The 19828-nt window shown below is 41.4% G+C and overlaps 1 protein-coding gene across 2 annotated transcripts in view; it reads right to left on the bottom strand.

Moving 5' to 3' along the window:
- The window catches only part of LOC309553640 (uncharacterized protein C15orf39 homolog), a 45389-nt gene that overhangs the window by 11988 nt on the left and 13573 nt on the right, over positions 1-19828 (bottom strand). Inside the window, exons 2-3 of one of the 2 annotated variants that reach the window (XM_082254932.1) lie at positions 10320-14261; positions 671-704 (exon numbers count right to left, since the gene is read on the bottom strand). In XM_082254932.1, the coding sequence (XP_082111058.1) occupies positions 671-704; positions 10320-14205 (3920 nt within the window). In that variant the 5' untranslated portion in view covers positions 14206-14261. The remainder of the gene's footprint in view (positions 1-670; positions 705-10319; positions 14262-19828) is intronic. The other variant, XM_082254931.1, reaches the window with a different exon arrangement.

Here is a 19828-nt window from a genome sequence, read left to right on the forward strand (position 1 = left end):
GATGCACCTGTATACTTACCTATTTTCAGGCCGCTCGGGTCCGGGCACGTAATCCAAATACCCTGTGTAAGCCAGCGGCAGCTGCAAGGGTGAGGAGGGAGCGCAAACAGATGGGCCATTAAAGTCTATGGGTGAAATCACCACTCCAGTCTTTGCTAGACATTGTCTGAGTGCTCTCTCCATTGCTTAGCCATTGACTTTTCTGCTCCAAATTGAGATTTGAAAAATTTTTAAAATGCAAAAAAAGGTAGAAACAGACCTTTTCTGGTTAACCCTGAAATTCACATATTTGCAATAAAGGATTTTTTTATTATGGCAGGTCAAAAGTAACCTGAAACAAGTGAAAATAAAATATTTTTAAATAAAAATTTTTAACCTGAAACAAGTGATGACATCCTAGTCTGCTGAGTTCAGGTACATAATATTACATTTTCACTGGTTGCTGTGCGCTGCTGTATTCTGTATGTAAAGACAGATCAACTGGTATTATATTACTGATGAACCTCCATTCTACTTTAACTCATATTAGCATTCACATAGCATCATTCAGGCACATGTGAGAAGCAGACATACTTATAGATGCATACACACAGGTACGCATGCATGCATACATACATTCACACTGTAGCACACTACTGGGTCATGTGATTAGCAAAGATCACATACGTACTTCTGTGTATGCAGCCCAGACTGTGTGCCGGAACCTGAAAGATACAAAGTATATGGATGAGAGCCCACAGTAAAAGAAAAGGTGCCAGAAAAATTAAATTGTATAACTTGTCCACTACAAGCTAACATTGGAGGTGTGTGACCCTGACCAAGAACTACAAGCAAAGTCACCACCATATGTTATGAAGCGTACAGTCTGAGATTATTAGTTATTTGTAGAAGTATATAAGAGAAACATGCCTTTTTTTTTTTTTTAAATCATACTTACCTAGGTGAATGTAGCATCAATGCGATATTGCATCTCTCCCCTGCCATCTTTAAGGCTGGGAAATGAGTGATCAAACACCACTTATCGCTCAGTTCTCCCCGCCGCTCTGAGCAGAGAGCCAGGACTGTCAGTCTCCGGCTCTCTGCTCTGCTGCCCTCACTGGAGAGCTGAGCTGTGGAAGAGGCAGGAGCACCTGGCTCAGGCTCACAGGGTAACAATGAGAGGCTGAACCAGGCACCAGTTCAGACTCCTGGATGGATCCTGACCATATGGTCGCAATCTTTCCCCAGCCTGCACTGGCTCTGTGACATCAGCCAACAGGGGGCTTTAGTCAGTGCAGAACTAACTGCACTCCTGTGATTCATAGGTGAGGTACAGCCAAATGAGCTTTGGCTGTAACAAGTTGACTTAAATATGAATACAAAGATATAATATTTAAAGATCATGTTTCAGATTATGTATGAATATTTGTTCATAGTTTAGTTCAAAGTATACTTAGCAATAAGAGCATAATGGCATATGATGAAAGCTGATTGGCATTGATGTCCCTCCTTGAAAGACCCACTTAACAGCTGTACTTCTTTAAAAGAAGTATAGGTTTGGGGTATTTTTTTTTAAATATTTTAAATATTTACCTAGGTGGATGCAGCATCGCTCAGATGCTGCATCTGTCCCCCAGCACCTCTACACTGAGAATTGAGCGATCGGAAACCGCTGACCGTTCATTTCTCACAGCTCTCCGAGCAGAGAGAGCGGCGGACTGTCAGCAGCTCTCTGCTCCCTCCTCGCTCATTGGAGCGCTAGGCTGTGGAGGGGCGGGAGTGGCTGGCTCAGGCTCTCAGCGGCTCGCTGATAGGATAAGCTGGGTGTCGGTCTAGGCACCTGGCAGATCAAGACTCCATTGTCGCAATGATGTGGTGCCTGGACCGATTTCTGTGACGTCAGCAGACAGTGGACTTCAGTGGGTCACAGGAGTGCAAAACAAATTGCACCCCTGTGATCCATAGGAGAAGTAGAGCCGAATGAGCTTTGGCTATACTTCTCCTTTAAACAATTTCATCACGGAGGATTTTGTGATGGGAAAAAAAAAAAAAAAACACCATAAGAAAAACTACATATGCTTACACATTCGGCCTAAATTATTATTATTATTATATAGGTTTTATATAGCGCCGACAGTTTACACAAGGCTTTACAACTTGAGGGTAAACAGTACAAATACAATACACTTTAATACAGTTGGAATCAGTGGGCCCTACTCGTTAGAGCTAAAAAAATAAATTACATTCACTGCAAAAAAAAAAAAAAAAATGTAAACAATGGCTTAGCACATGTAAAAAAGGTGCGTACCACTAATGATAAACACAAGCAGCGCTAAATGTAAAAACTCATATATATATATATATATTATATATATATATATATATATATATATATATATATATATATATATATATATATATATATATATATATAGCTCTCCTTATACACAGTCCATGCATAAGATAATAAAACAAGGTCCAGTATGGAGAAAGTCCATCACCCTGACAGGGTGCATGCTGGGTACATAGCAACAACATTTCCCGGAAAAGAAACTCCAAGAGGGCTTCAGATGCCCACACTAAGGATGGAAGCTTACTGGATCCTGAGGGGACAGGGAGTACAAAAATAAAACATAAGATATAAAACTCTTATTTGCAGCCTATGCCGATATAGATTGCATAAGCTGTGACTATCGCAGGGGTTAGATAAAAAAAAAAAAAAAAAAGGCCGGAGCTCCGTTTTAAGAGAGTATTTGTATGATGCCATAAAGTATTTGACTTACCTGCACATCCTTTTCTTGGAGTACAATACAGGACAAAGAATCCTATTCTTAAACATGGGTTATATACAGCTACTTTCTGGTGATTGGACAAAAAAAGCTGCAGGGGCATCCCCTGTAAACATCTCTCACTCGCTGCAATCATTAGGGAGATCATAAATTACCGAAGGGGGGGGGGGGGGGTCTGTACCTTGTACTGTACTCCAAGAAAAGGATTCTATGGGCAAAGTCCTAATTTCCTAAAAGGAGTGGAGAGGGACTAGAACACCTATCAAATTTTTATTGCCGTCTGTGCCCTGTTAAGGAGATTCACCCTTTCTTTTGGTACTGTTTACCCTAAAGCCCCGTACACACGTACCGATCGTCGGCGAACGATCGGCCGTCTTTTGTCCAGGGCTGTCGGTGTCTGTTGAAAAGTGCAAAAGACTGCACAAGAATTTTGTCCGCCGACTGCAGAAGTGATGTCATGTAATGGTTAACTTTCCCTGTGTTTTTTCTTTTCTGAGCATGCCCAGTCTTGCAAATCTGCGGTCTGTCGGCCGAAATCTGTACTGACTGGCGAACAATCGGCCGTTCTGGTGTCGGCATACAAAAATTTTAATGCTTGCATGACAGATTCTTTTCGGCCGAATGTGCGTTGTCGGAGGCATCATACTAACAAGCCTACAATCGGCAGATCGGTCGTCGGCCGAAGCTTTTCGGCCGACGATCGGTACGTGTGTACGGGGCTTAAGCCTCCTTGAAAGTGAAAGAAAATCAAATTTTGGGTTATCCTTTGAAAAATAATAGGAGGGGAAATCTCCCAATGGAGACACTTGTTCTTTTGTCTATAGTTCTACTTTAAAAACATTTTGCCTGTGCTATAGCCGAAAGACGGCTACAGTGCAGGCTTCCAGTGCCAGGAGGGCTTAAATAGATGTCCAACTGTGATCATGCTGCTTGCCCGCGCTCTGTGTTTGTTGACTTCTTTGGACTCGGCTGATCACAGAACACTGTAAAGGGCCAATCACAGCGGCTCTTTACCACTGATCAGCTGTAAACAGAAGCCAGTTATAGAAGAAATCCGCAAACCAGCTTTGGTTACAGGGACCTTGGTCTCGACCTGTGCTGGCCCGTGCTGCTAATCAGTGCCCACCAGTCACCTATCAATGCCCACCCGTGCTGCCAATCAGTACCCACCAGTGCCACCCAGTGTCACAAATCAGTGATGCCTATCAGTGCCACCTCTCAGTGCAGCCTATTTAGCACACATCAGTGAAGGAGAAATATTACCTGTTTGCAAAATTTTATAACAACTATGAAAAATATTTTGTTTTTTTTCAAAATGTTGGGAATATTTTTTGATTCTTTGCAAAAAATAAAAAAAACCCAGTAGTGATTAAATAGCACCAAAAGAAAGCTCCATTTTGTGTGAAAAAAATGATAAAAATGTTGTTTGGGTATAGTGTTACATGACTGTGCAATTGTCATTCAAAGTGCGAGAGAGCTAAAAGCTGAAAATTGGTCTGGTCAGGAAGGGGTATACGTGCTCAGTAAGCAAGTGGTTAAAGGTGGAAGTTGCAAACCACCTTAGGGAAAAGTAGACTTTAGGCCTCAGGACAACCTTGTCCTTGTGGAGCACTAAGACTTTTTTTTTTACAAAATAGCACCAATAACCAATGAAGAAAAATAGGTTAGGGTCCCGCAAAGTCACAAGATAACTTATAGAGGGAATGATGTGCATGACACTCTGCACAGTGGCCTTAACTAAAGAATGAGAGGCCAACAGCTATCATTTTCCCCTTGATGGTATTCAAGACAAGAGTACTTCTTAGACATAGGATTTAATTTTATAGCCTCGCACCATGCAAAGCAGGCCTTTCCAGGTGCGATAGTAGACTTTAGGAAAGTAAGGATGACAGAATTTGATAGGCACCTGTCCCTCAGAACCTGGGCTTCAACAAGGCTGCCATTAAAACCAGCGTCCGTGAAGCTGAATGATGGACTGACCCCCTATAACAAAAAGGTCCTGACAATCCGAAAGAGCCCAAGGACAGTCTACCAAGAGTTGAGTATGTCCAAGTACTACGTTCTCCTAGGCCAAATCGGTGTCCCAGAACAGAAGGTCTGGACAATCTGAAAGAGCCAAAGGACACTCTGTTAAGAGTGGAGTATGTCTTGAGTACCATATTATCCAGGGCCAATCTGGTGCAATGAGAATAACCAGGATGTCCTCTTCCTCAATTCAGCAAGAGTAGATGAAGAAATTACTGTACAGGAGGAAAGGCAGATACCAGGTTGAACTGATCTCACAGAATCAACTGAGCATCCATTTTGAAGGCCCAAGAGTACTTGGACCTGGCGACAAACCTGTCCAGTTTGTTCCTGATGTGTCTATGGGATTGTGACACAGGGGTGCATGCAACGCCTGTTCTTCCCCGCATGTAGCAAGTATATCATCGCTCCATGTGAACGAGGCTTAAAGAACATTTATACTCCAATTTTTATAAATTAGTAACAAGAGGGAATTCAAAAAAGGATTAAAAAAAAAAAAAAAAAACAACAACACTTTAAAATTTGCATAGTCGTCTTATGAAAAGTTTGCGCCAGTATCCACACATGCACCAGATTCTTTTTAAAGTGGAAGTAAACTCCCCTGCCCAACTTTACCGCATGTAAAGCATTTTACGATCACTTACACGTAGGTGTCTTTAAAAGTATTACAAACTGCGCTGTTTAGGAGATATCAACGATGTTTGTGTCAGTGACGTCACTCGCGCACGCGCATTTTTTCCCTCACTTACAGCATACTCCGTAACATGTCAGTCTGTGCATCTACGTGCCGTGTCTCTGATGGCATAGCTCCACGGCATTACAATACTTCGAGATCCCGGGTGTTCTTCAAACACCCCATGTGACCAGCTACGTCACAGGGGGTGTGAACAATGACATTCACGGTTAACACAAGGAGGATATTTACATGTGTACTCTTATTGGTTTGCCGGGCTTTGTCGCCAAGGTAACGGTATACTAAAACGAGGCTTGGTTAAATTAAACTTTAATGAGCATGCACGAGATTCTGGATTTGACAGAGCGGAAAGGGCTGAAGTACACACGAGGCTGGAATCGGAAGGCAACCGCAAACATGACGCCGGCATCAGCCAGAACCGATAAAAAAGAAACCAAGTTGCACAAACAGTAAGAAAGTAAGAAAGATCCTATAAGGCCAATTCATATCCTGGTGAGTTTAGAAATGTTATACATAGTGCCCATATGATTACTGGAATATTTATTCAGTTTACTTCCGCTTTAAATTAATAAAACATAGGAAAATATATATATATACTTCAGGCTTTGTTTTTGTTTTTTTGTTTAGCTTTCCAGGCTTTAAGTTTTGGATAGCCAGTTTAAAGATCAAAATTTTATTTCTGTGTCCCTGTTCATGAAATCTCATTTGTGGGGACACAGAAACCAACATGACCCAAATCTTTCTATTAAGGTTTGTGTGTATGTTGTATAGATTTCTCCTTGATTCATGTCCCAATGACAGGAACAGAACCTAATGGGAAACCAAAGACAGCATTAAAACCTTGATAGAGGATTTCATAGATTACAGGAAAAAGACTTGATAGAGGCTTAACCATTTCACTCTTCTTACCCAATAAAAATTGCCTGGGTTTGGACTTTACAAACAAACTCCAGGTTTACCCTAAGCGCCGGTTCACATACACGCGACGCTACTTCCCGGGGCGACCTCCGAGATCACGGTGCGAGCAGCGCGCCGCGACCTCGGAGCGGCTGCCACGGACTTCATAACATTGAAGTCTATGGCGGTCGCCTCCTGGTCGCCCCAAAGAAGCTCCGGACCCTTTTTCTAAGTCGGAGCGACTTGTGTCGCTCCTATTAGAACGGGTCCGCAGCTTCCCTATGGGAGGCGACCTGTGAGGCGACCAGGTCGCCTTAGTGTGAACGGGGGCTAAAAGCAATTTGCACAACCATGCTGCAAGTGTGTTAGTATGTTATCTCTCAGTGTTACAGATCACATACTTCCTACAAAGCATCATCTAATGGAAAAGGAGACATCCATTTCAAAAACAGACAGGCCATATCTAATAAACTGTTTAGGTTTAATTTTTCTGTGATTCTCCAGGCTCCAAACCACCCCGGAGAGCAACAATATAAAAAGCAATCTGTACACATACCTTTAAAAGCGTTACTAAACCCAGGACCCCACATTCAATATATCTGGACTCCCACAGTAAACCGAACATGGAAATGCAATTATTTTAATAAATATAAACTGCTAAATACCTTCTCTCATCAGCAGTATATAGCAGTCTTGTGACATCTATCAGTGTCTGATTAAAGCTTGTAGGAGGAGTTTTCATTCTCTCACTGTCCTATGAGGATGCATGACCCCTGACCCTCTGTCTGGAAAGTGCTGATTGGCCCTGTGCTCTAGTCGTACACACCAAAGCATGTGCAGACTGTCCCCAAGACTCTGTACTATCAGGAGATCAATTGGGGACTGTGGAATAAAGGAAGGACCAGAGAAGATAGAATCAAACAGCCTTTTTACACAATGCACGGGATTAACCCCTTAGGTTCCACAGTGAGTATAACAAGCATGCTTTTACTGCATATAGAGACTGATTTTACGGTTGTGGGTTTAGTTAGGCTTTGAGTTAAAAAATGAACTGGAATTTACAGTAAATAGCCTAACCAACATAACTATGTGCAATAGGACTCTCAACATGAATCGTAAGGATACCTAAAGCCATGTGTTTTAGAGTAGCAAAGAGGTATCAACCGTGACAAGTTTTTATTGTGGTTTGTGTCGCCGTTAGGGAGGTTTACTCCACTGCTCTTGGTACTGTCACTGGGACTGAAATAGAACATCAAAAAATTTGAGTTGTCACTAGAAGCCCCCTATGGGGACACCTGTTGTGGGACAACTGCCTAAGAAAATATTTCTTCTTGCTTTGAGAGGTGTGTTTGACAGAAGAAGCAAAGGGAAATCTCAGTAGGACAGATAGAAAACAAAACAAGGTTTTACCCCTTACCTACTAAAACTAAATTTAAAACCAAAAAGAATATATGTTTTGGCTTTAGATATACTTTAATTTTATCTTTGGTTACATTTTTGTACATTAACTTCTTCGCTATATTCCTTTTTGGAAAATCCTAATCAGTTCAGTTTCTCCTATTACACAAGCCCCCCCCCCCCCCCCCACACTACTACTGCTGCCTATTAAAACTGGGCTTCTGTCCCACCAACATCAGTTTTCGGTGGTGATCTTTATACAGTGGATATAAAAAGTCTACACACCCGTTAAAATTTCAGGTTTCTGTGAAAAAAAATGAGAAATTCTTTCAGAACTTTTTCCACCTTTAAATGTGACCTATAAAATGAAAATGGTACAACTCAATTGAACAACAAACTGAAATCTTTTAGGTGGAGGGAAGTAAAATAAAAAACTAAAATATGGTTGCATAAATGTGCACACCTTTAAATTACTACTTTGTTGAAGCACCTTTTGATTTTATTACAGCACTTAGTCTTTTTGGGTAGGAGTCTGTCAGCATGGCACATCTTGACTTGGCAATATTTGCCCACTCTTGTTTGCAAAAACATTCCAAATCTGTCAGATTGTGAGGGCATCCCCTGTGCACAGCCCTCTTCAAATCACCCTACAGATTTAAAATCTGATTCAGGTCTGGGCTCTGGCAGGGCCGTTCCAAAACTTTATTCCTCTTCTGGTGAAGCCATTCTTTTATTGATTTGGATGTATGCTTTGGGTCGTTGTCATGCTGAAAGATGAAGGTTTTGTGTCAATATTGACTGATATTTGGAACTGTTCATAACTCCCTCTACCAGTTGAAGAAAAACAGCCCCTAAGCATGATGCTGCCACCTCCATGCTTCACTGTGGGTATGGTGTTCTTTTGGCGATGTGCAGTGTTGTTTTTGCACCAAACATATATTTTTGGAATTATGGCCAAAAAGTTCAACCTTGGTTTCATCAAACCATAAACACATTTTCCCACATGCTTTTGGGAGACTTTAGATGTCCAGTTCTTGGTAATGTCACTGTTGTGCCATATTTTCTCCACTTGATGAGGACTGTCTTCGTTGCGTTCGAAGGTATATTTAATGCCTTGGAAATTCTTTTGTACCCTTCTCCTGACGGATACCTTTTAACAATGAGATCCCTCTGAAGCTTTGGAAACTCTCTGTGGACAATGGCTACAGGGACCATGGCTTTTGCTGTAGGATGTGACTAAAGCCTCGTACACACGCGTCGAAATTCGGCAGGAAATTTTCGTCCGACGACCGATCTGCCGATTTTCGGCTTGTTAGTATGATGCTTCCGACAACCGACTCTCGGCCGAAAAAAATATGGTGTGCAGGCTATAAAATTTTTGTCCTCCGTCAAAACACGGCCGATTTTCGTGCTGTCAGTACAGATTTCGACAGGGAAAAATCTTATGAGCAAGACTGGCCATGCTCAGTGAAGAACGAACACTAAGAAAGCAAACCAACACATGACATAACTTCTGAAGTAGAATTTTGTCGGTCAACAAAAGTCCAGTGCAGTCTAGGCACATTCCAACCAACAAAACACCACTCTGGACAAAAGACGGACGACCGGTCGGCGGAAAATCGTTGCGTGTGTACAAGGCTTTAGAAAAATGTCAGGAAAGAACTTCTAGAACAGCTGAACTTTTTTGGGGGGGTAATCAGAGGCACTTTAAATGACAGGTGTGCACTGACTCCTATTTAACATGAGTTTGAAAGTGAGTGCTTAATTCTGAACACAGCTACATGCCCAGTTCTAAGAGGGTGTGCACACTTATGGAACCACATTATTTTAGTTTATTTTTACTTTTCCCCCACTAAAGGCGTTTTGTTTGTTTTCAATTGAGTTGTACAATTTATAGGTCACATTAAAAAGGTTGAAAAAGTTCTGAAATTATTTTTTTGCCTCGTTTTTTTACATCACAGAAACCTAACATGTTAACAGGGATGTGTAGACTTTTTACATCCACTGTATTCTAAAAGTGCTATAAGGATGGAAAGTTTCACAGCAAACGTGATTTTAAAACTAATCATAAAATGGTACATGGTAATATCACCTTAAAAAAAAAAAAAAAAGAACCATTTCTAATGAGAAAAACACACCCTGTGTCTGTATACCCTTAAAAGCAACACATTTGAGGAAGAACTCCAAAAATTAAGATTACCGCTCCTCATTTACAACATATCATGGCAATGGTGTGGGCAAGAACAAACATACCAAATTTCCCACCGACTCCCATTGATTTTAACACAGGGCAGTCATAAGCAACAAAATAAATTAATAAAATCGGTCAAAAATTCTATATTAATAGCTTTACCCATTTAAAAAATAGCCATAACTTAGGCTTTATTTGGAAAGCTTAATACCTGTACCATTACACAATATTGAATAGTAAGCTTTTTTTTAAAAAAAAAAAAACAAAACAATGCATGCTTTTAAAAACGGGACTGATAAATCAAGTTTAACAATGTCAGCACATAAACCTACAACAGTACACTCACCGAGATGATTCTGAATAGTACGTTCACAAAACAGATGTAAAAGGTCTGGATAAACATCAGGCAACTGTTTAAGGGCTAGCAATTTTAGCATGCGAGATGGGCAGACTTTCAGTTCAGTTTCTCTGAGTAGCTTTTCTTCAGATAGAGTAGTAGGACGAAGTTCTACCTTGTGCTTCTGCAAAACCCGATCTATAGATGTGCCCAGTTCCGGAAACAAAACTTCCTTTACTAAGTAAATAGGAATAAAAATTGCACCTGCCCGTATTACATGAGGAAAAGGGCAGCTTCGAGTAAACATAAAAGTCTCTAACTGAGACAGCAGCTTAAAAAGACGTAAACGAACCCCATCAAACTCTTGCCATATGTCACAGCAAGGTGGCTCTGGAGATGGGTCATTTGGTCTAGAACCCGATTTGGTCTTTGCTGGAGTCTTACTTCTCTCTACATCCTTGGTTTTCTCAAGCCAGTCCTCGAGCAAGCTAGCTGAAGATCTTGCTACCGAACTGGTGATCGCTGCTCTCACCGACTGATGAAGTTCTGAAAACTGTTGCCCAGATCCAGTCGGTGCAAGCTCATCGGCACTTGCCAAAGACACATTAGCTTCCCCAAGGGTTGGAGAGGATTCTGGAGCACTAGGTGGTAGCGACTGTGCTCCATCAGATGGTAGTAGGAATATTCTAGGCAATGCATGGGAAGAAGACTTATTGTTGGCTTCCTGGACTTCAGGTCCAGAATTAGAAAATTTCATCATTTTGTACTTGCGGATCATAAATGCTTTTGAACTGTGGAAGCCAGTGCCATCATTTTCAGATTCTGAAAGTGAAGTCTCTGAATCAACAGACTTTCTGACTCTTTTTTCAGTGGACTGGTATTGATGCCGTTGTGAAGACAGGTTAACATTTTTAGGGCAGAAAAGAGTAGCCGGAGAAGAATAAATAATGGTTTGTGGAAGAAAAGTGGTGGGAGATTGGACTGTACTTACAAAAAGTGAGATATTTGCAGACTGTGTTGAACTGCGAACAGGCTCAGATAGGCAGTTGTAATAACTGTGGCATGGAACTGTCTCATTGGTTCGAGAAGAACCGTTTTGTTGAAGGTGAAGAGTCACTGGGGTCCGAGTAGTGTCAGTTTCTTGACGATTGTGCGGCAGTGTCTCAGCTGCCTGAAGGGATAGGCATTTAGTGGCATTAGACTGGTAGCTCTCAAGAGGTTGATCAGGCTTGTTCTCTGCAGCCTGAGGGGGGCAACTGTTTCTAGCTTGAGGGGTAAAGTTCTTCAAGGATGGAGATGTGCAGTTTCCCTCAAGCTGCTGTGATAGGTTTTGGGTTAACCGAGACTTGCATTTCTCATTCAAGTATAGGGACTGACTCTTGATGGTTTGATATGTGTAATTGGTATTATGAAGTGGAGAGAGGTTTTTATTGGCATGTAAGCTGTGCTTTGCAAGATTTTCGTGGGCCAGACTCTGCGTTACCTCTGATGCTCCTAAACTCTTTTGACATTCCTGAGCACAGGTCTCAGGCCCCTGAGATAGTCGGATGTCTTGGCTATGGCAGATAAAAGTTTTGGCAGTAGTACAATGAGCCAAGCGTGAAGTTTTCTCAGAGGCCTGGGATGGAGATTTTTCCATATTGGTACTAGGTGTTATTACAGTAGTGTGAGGCACATATAGTTCTCTTTTAGAATGAGCCATTATCCTTGTAAGCTGAGACAAGCAGCTCTCCTGGCTCTTAATGGACAAATCCTCAGAGACCTTAGACAAGCTTTTTTCATTGACTAGTTTACAGGAAGGATTATGGCTACTGTGGGATGTATTCGCTTGGTCCTGTGTAAAGGAAGTATGAGTTGTTTTTTTAAAGCTGAGATCCAGAACCTCTGCATCCATAGTATTGTTGCAGATGTGGGCATCCTGAGATTCATTAGTTTGTGTATCAGCTTGCGGCTGTGCAGTTTCTGTATCATGGCACTCATTCTTAATTATATCTGGAATCATTTCTTTTTCAATTTCCCCAGCCTTTTTTGAAGGGGATGATTGTTGTGGAAAAAAAGAGGTAGATGTGTTATTCTTCACTTCACTTTCCTGGATGGACGGAAATGGATGGGGTGCTTTCCCTTCTAAATAAGCACGGTACGGAGCAAGGCTAAACACATCATTGATCACTGGCATTGGGGGGGATTGTGGACCATCTACATCTACTTTAGAAGCTTCAGGAAGAGCACAGACTGGACTTTGTATTGCCTCAGCCTTGTGGCTAGATGTCCGATTGTCTTTGCTCCTTTGATGTTGGTAGATTGAGCCAGAAGAAACAGAAGACTTGAGCACTGTAGAATTTTCATGTGCTGTATTGGCTGGCCGATTGTAATTCCGAACAGTTTGCTTATCAATTGTTGCATTTGACATTCTCCTGTGGTCAAGAGTAGGTAAAGAACCAGGTGATGAAGGCACCTTTGAGAAGAATGAATTTTCTTTAACAGACTCATTAGCAACCATGCTTTTTTTGGGGTCCGAAGGGAATATCTTAGAACCTTTGTTTTGATGAAGAAAGGAAACGTGTGAATTCTGTTCTGTGACAGACTTTTCATAGAAGGCTCTCTCATGCAAACCACTGTTCACATGGGCTGAACCAAGCACATGTTCTTTGTCCATATTTACAGAGTTCACACAAAAATTTCTCCTGTTCATTTGACCAGACCCAAACAATGAAGCCTTATCCATTTGGCCCTGACAAATCTGTGGCTCTCTGGGTCTCGATGTACTGTTAATCTGCAATTCTAAGGCAGCCTGAGCCTGACAAATTTGTGTGCGGTCATCAAATTGAGTTATCGCTCTTGGCTCTGGGTTTGCATAACCTGAATGCAGGTTTTGTGCTTTTGAATAAGTGGTGGACCCTTTTACACTAAGGGGTGATTTATCTACATTGCAGGGATAGAGAGTAGATCTTTGGTGGCAACTGTCCATGGCACTATCATAATAAGCATTTGAATACATATGTCCCATTCTGGTGTCTGGGTTACCTTGATAGTTAATACATTTGTAGTGCTCATGTGTGGGGGCAGTAAAAGCTGAATTTCTTGTTTTTCCTACAGAGACATTTCCTTCTGTACAGAGCAGCGGCACATTGTGCTGTGTAAAGGAGCGTAAGCGATCTGTAAAGACCTCATCTTGATAACAGGATGGAGAACTTCCCACTGAAGGATTGATTTCGGTTCTGTGCCTGTGAACAGAACCAAGCTCCTGCACACTCCGAGGGAGAGATGATGGACTAGTAGTTGCCTCAAGGTATCCATTATGTGCTGGATGAAAAGTTTTCATCCCAGACACATAAAGAGGTGAAGAGGAATATGGAAAACGGGTAGAGCAGCTCCATTCCATAGCAGGTGGGCAAAGGGTCTGTGATCCTACATGAACATCCATTGACTGGAATTCTTGTGTCGGATATGCTTTGTCAATAAAACTGCTAGGATTTCTGTATACTGGACGGGGTACAGCAATTGAAGGATATGCACGAGATGGAGACATATGGTAATTATGGACTGGGTGACGATGAGCTGAAAAATGGCTACTTGTATTATCCGACGATTGCAATGGATTATTTATCCTCTCCGTTTCTGGTCTTTGACACTTTGAGACTTCACCAGACTGCACATTCTGATGCAAAGCATTGCCTGCATACTGCAGATATGCTGTAGTTGAATTCCAGGGATTAAAGGAATGCTGGCCTTCAGTGTTGGACAGAGGATACCTCAAGAAGTTCTTGCAAACCTGCAGATCTTTGGGGTTTGCCTTTCCTGTGCAAGGTAAAGAATGCTGCGGTGCTGCCTCCACCCGTGACATCTTCTTGTACATTGTGTGGTCCATGATTCCTGAATGCCTCTTCTCTGCCATCACAGTTTTCAGTTGGTGTGGTCTGTCCAGCTACTTGTGTGGGCTATATCCTTACACTGTAAAAAAAAAAAAAAAAACCATTAACTGGTTGAATAAAATTAAAATTTAGGATAAGAAAAATTTTATCGGCATTAAATTATGACTTAATTAAATATGTATACTTATTGATTACAGGCACTTATATAGAAAAATGTTCCCTATTTTACCAATTCACCCAAATACATATATATATATATATATATATATATATATATATATATATATATATATATATATATAATATATATATATATATATATATACACACACACACACACAACGCCTTGCGAAAGTATTCGGCCCCCTTGAACTTTGCAACCTTTTAGGCTTCAAACATAAAGATATAAAACTGTAATTTTTTGTGAAGAATCAACAAGTGGGTTACAATCATGAAGTGGAACGAAATTTATTGGATATTTCAAACTTTGTTAACAAATAAAAAACTGAAAAATTGGGCTTTCAAAATGATTCAGCCCCTTTACTTTCAGTGCAGTAAACTCTCTCCAGAAGTTCAGTGAGGATCTCTGAATGATCCAATGTTGACCTAAATGACTAATGATGATAAATAGAATCCACCTGTGTGTAATCAAGTCTCTGTATAAATGCACCGGCACTGTGATAGTCTCAGAGATCAGTTTAAAGCGCAGAGAGCATCATGAAGAACAAGGAACACACCAGGCAGGTCCGAAATACTGTTGTGGAGAAGTTTAAAGCCAGATTTGGATACAAAAAGGATTTCCCAAGCTTTAAACATCCCAAGGAGCACTGTGCAAGTGATAATATTGAAATGGAAGGAGTATCAGACCACTGCAAATCTACGAAGACCTCCTGGCCGTCCCTCTAAAAACTTTCAGCTCATACAAGGAGAAGACTGATCAGAGATGCAGCCAAGAGGCCCATGATCACTCTGGATGAACTGCAGAGATCTACAGCTCAGGTGGGAGACTCTGTCCATAGGACAACAATCAGTTGTATACTGCACAAATCTGGCTTTTATGGAAGAGTGGCAAAAAGAAAGCCATTTCTTAAAGATATCCATAAATCGTGTAATTTAAAATTTGCCACAAGCCACCTGGGAGACACACCAAACATGTGGAAGGTGGTGCTCTGGTCAGATGAAACCAAAATCGAACTTTTTGGCAACAATGCAAAATGTTATGTTTGGCGTAAAAGCAACACAGCTCATCACCCTGAACACACCATCCCCACTGTCAAACATGGTGGTGGCAGCATCATGGTTTGGGGCTGCTTTTCTTCAGCAGGGACAGGGAAGATGGTTAAAATTGATGGGAAGTTTGGATGGAGCCAAATACAGGACCATTCTGGAAGAAAACCTGATGGAGTCTGCAAAAGACCTGAGACTGGGACGGAGATTTGTCTTCCAACAAGACAATGATCCAAAACAAAGCAAAATCTACAATGGAATGGTTCACAAATAAACATATCCAGGTGTTAGAATGGCCGAGTCAAAGTCCAGACCTGAATCCAATCGAGAATCTGTGGAAAGGACTGAAAACTGCTGTTCACAAACGTTCTCCGTCCAACCTCACTGAGCTCGAGCTGTTTTTCAAGGAGGAATGGGCAAAAACTTCAGTCTCTCGATGTGCAAAACTGATAGAGACATACCCCAAGCGACTTACAGCTGTAATCGCAGCAAAAGGTGGCGCTACAAAGTATTAACTTAAGGAGGCTGAATAATTTTGCACGCCCAATTTTTCAGTTTTTTATTTGTTAAAAAAGTTTGAAATATCCAATAAATTTCGTTCCACTTCATGATTGTGTCCCACTTGTTGTTGATTCTTCACAAAAAAATTACAGTTTTATATCTTTATGTTTGATGCCTGAAATGTGGCAAAAGGTCGAAAAGTTCAAGGGGGCGAATACTTTCGCAGGGCACTGTATATATATATATATATATATATTTGCTACAATGTAAAGTAGTGAGTGTGCAGCTTGTATAACAGTGTAAATTTGCTGGTCCCTCAAAATAACAACACACAGCCATTAATTTCTAAACCGTTGGCAACAAAAGTGAGTACACCCCTAAGTGAAAATGTCCAAATTGGGCCCAATTAGCCAATTTCCCTCCCCAGTGTAATGTGACTCGTTAGTGTTACAGGGTCTCAGGTGTGAATGGGGAGCAGGTGTGTTAAATTTGGGGTTATCGCTCTCACTCTCTCATACTGGTCACTGGAAGTTCAACATGGCCCCTCATGGCAAAGAACTCTGAGGATCTGAAAAAAGAATTGTTTCTCTACATAAAGATGGTCTAGGCTATAAGATTACCAAGACCCTGAAACTGAGCTGCAGCATGGTGGCCAAGACCATACAGCGGTTTAACAGGACAGGTTCCACTCAGTACAAGCCTCACCATGGTCGATCAAAGAAGTTGAGTGCATGTGCTCAGCATCAAATCCAGAGGTTGTCTGTGGAAAATAGACATACGAGTGCAGAGGTTGAAGGGGGGTGTGTGTGTGTGTGTGTGTGTGTGTGGGGGGGGGGGGGGCGTCAGCCTGTCAGTGCTACGACCTTATGCCACACACTGCATCAAATTGGTCTGCATGGCTGTCGTCCCAGAAGGAAGCCTCTCCTATAGATGATGCAAAAGAAAGCCCGCAAACAGTTTACTGAAGACAAGCAGACTAAGGACATGGATTACTAGAACCATACATGGGTTTCCTTAGTATATACTACAACTGAGTAATTTTTGCTAATTGTGTGCAATTTATTGGGACAATGAATGGGTGGAGCCTGTGATATGTAGAGTCACTATATATTTCAAAGTTTTGTGTCTAAATATAGTTAAATATAGTTATGACTAAGGCCTTATAGGCTGAAAGGCATCAACTGATCTTATCAGCAGTTGTGTTATGTGGTTCCTGATTAAAGATGATAAAATATTTTTTTAAGAGCAACTACCGATGTGAGGATCATCTTTCTACATTATTAGAACCATGTCCTGTGGTCTGATGAGACCAAGATAAACGTATTTGGTTCAGATGTGTAAAGTGTGTGTGGTGGAAACCAGGTGAGGAGTACAAAGACAAGCGTGTCTTGCCTACAGTCAAGCATGGTGGTGGAAATGTCATGGTCTGGGGCTGCATGAGTGCTGCCGACACTGGGGAGCTACAGTTCACTGAGTGAACCATGAATGCAAACATGTACTGTGACATACTGAAGCAGGGCATGGTCCCCTCCCTTCGGAAACTAAGCCGCAGGGCAGTATTCCAACATGATAACGACCCAAAACACACCTCCGAGATGACCACTGCCTTGCTAAAGAAGCTGAGGGTAAAGATGATGGACTGGCCAAGCATGTCTCCAGAACTAAACTCTTTTGAGCATCTGTGGGGCATCCTCAAGCGGAAGGTGGAGGAGCGCAAGGTCTCTAACATCCACCAGCTCCGTGATGTCGTCATGGAGAAGTGGAAGAGGACTCCAGTGGTAACGTATGAAGCTCTGGTGAACTCCATGCCCAAGAGGGTTAAGCAAGTGCTGGAAAATAATGGTGGCCACACAAAATATTGACACTTTGGGCCAAATTTGGACATTTTCACTTAGGGGTGTACTCACTTTTGTTGCCAGCGGTTTAGACATTAATGGCTGTGTTTTGAGGGGACAGCAAATTTACACTATATAGAGGGGTTGTAACGCGCTTCAGGGATGTATGGCCAAAATACCTTAAATGCAGTCTAATTGATAAATAAATTTATAAAGTGCTGCTATGCATATCTTCTGATTACAGACAATAGTATAAATAAATATCACTTGGTATAAATCGATAAATATAAAGTGCTTGTGTGTCTTAATCACAATAAAGCAATAGTGTAAATAAATATAAATATAAGGTGCTTGTGTGTCTTGGTCAAACTAGAAAGTGCTTATATATTACTGAAAGTGAATTCGTGCATCCTTTGATAAGTATTAGTGTTCCGTGTCTATTAGTGCAAGTGTCTTCCTCTTATAAACACATGCTATTCCTTATGGCGCTTTTCCACTGCATGGAACCCAACGGTTCGGCTCACTTTTGCGCTTTTCCACTGCATGGTACCGCATGGTATGGTGTTGGAACGGTTCGGTACGGTACGGTACAGCAGCGCTTTTCCACTACATGGAACCGAATGGTACAGCTCGCTTAAACAGTACCACCTCGGTTGTGGTTCCAAGAGGGCCGTACCGGTACCATATCCCACAATCCTTTGCATGCAGCCTTGACTGTTTGTCACTACTAGCCACTGATTGGTCAGAGAATCGTTGTTATCCCACCCACTTACTACTTTAGTGGAAAAGCAAACTGTACCAAACCGTACCGAACCGTTCCAACACCGTACCATCCAAACCGAGCCAAGCAGGGCCGAGTGGAGCCGAGCCGGTACTTGCAGTGGCAAAGTGCCATTACAGTGGTAATACACATTTTTATCAAAATAAAAATAAAATTAGAGTAACAGTAAATAGTGTCATTCCCAAGAGGAGATGAGAGGTAAGTTTTTGCAGGCTTCATCTCCCTGTCCACTTACCTTTGCTTAAGGGTAAGTGGACAGGGAGTGTGGTTATTATTATTTATTTTTCAAATTATTAAAAAAAAAAATGTTTTCTTTTTTTTTTTTCTTCAATTATGAAAATTTTATATATATATATATTTTTTTTTTATTATTTTATTTCCTCATCGCCATGCCACAGCCGAAGGCCCCTTTCACACAGGCTGTCTGATCAGGTCTGCCTGTCAGTTTTTAAGGCAGACCTGATCGGACCCTTCCGTCTCCTCCATGGAGCGGTAATCTGCCGCCATCTGATCCTGTCCGCCAAAAACAGACGGATGGTGGTTCTATTTTCTATCCATCCCGTGGATCGGATCAGATGGCATCGGATGGAAACAGACAGTCTGTTTCCATCCCATTGCGCTATAGAGGAGAGTGGGGTTCTAGTCGTCTTTATGTGTAAATTTAGTATATGTTATTTTTTTGGAAATTAAGCTTGGTTGTTTGTTAAAAAAAAAAAAAAAAAAGAAAACTGGCTCCTAACTTTAGCTGGCTCCTAGATTTCAGGCAAATTTGTCAAGCCCTGATCTAAAGGTCCCTAAAGCTGTCCATATATTAAACAATTTTCTTATTCAATTACCTTTAGATTTACCATCAGCTATGTGCATGGGCCTGCATGACTGCATACAAATTGAAAGTGATTCGGTTTGACCTCACATTGGTGTACGTTTATGAAAGGGTGAATTTTTTTCTCTATTCGCTTCTCTGCAGTTCTCCGGGGAAAATTATCTCCTCTGGCACCCTTTTTTATGAAGCGGAGAACTTCAGTTCTCCCAGGGTGATCAGAGGAGAAGTGTTTTCTCAGAGATCTGTGTAGAAGTGAATGGGAGCGCCTGTAATCTCGTGAGACAAAGCGAGATTACCGTACTATGAAAATCACTGGCGCTCTTTAACAAGCAGTGATAAATTATCACTGCTGAGTACACGATCCCCACTAATGTTAATAAATAATAGTCCCCTTATATATATATATATATATATATATATATATATATATATATATATATACACACACACACACACACACACACAATATATATCTACAT

Source organism: Pelophylax lessonae, assembly GCF_965119305.1.
Source record: "Pelophylax lessonae genome assembly, chromosome: 4".
NCBI lineage: Eukaryota > Metazoa > Chordata > Amphibia > Anura > Ranidae > Pelophylax > Pelophylax lessonae.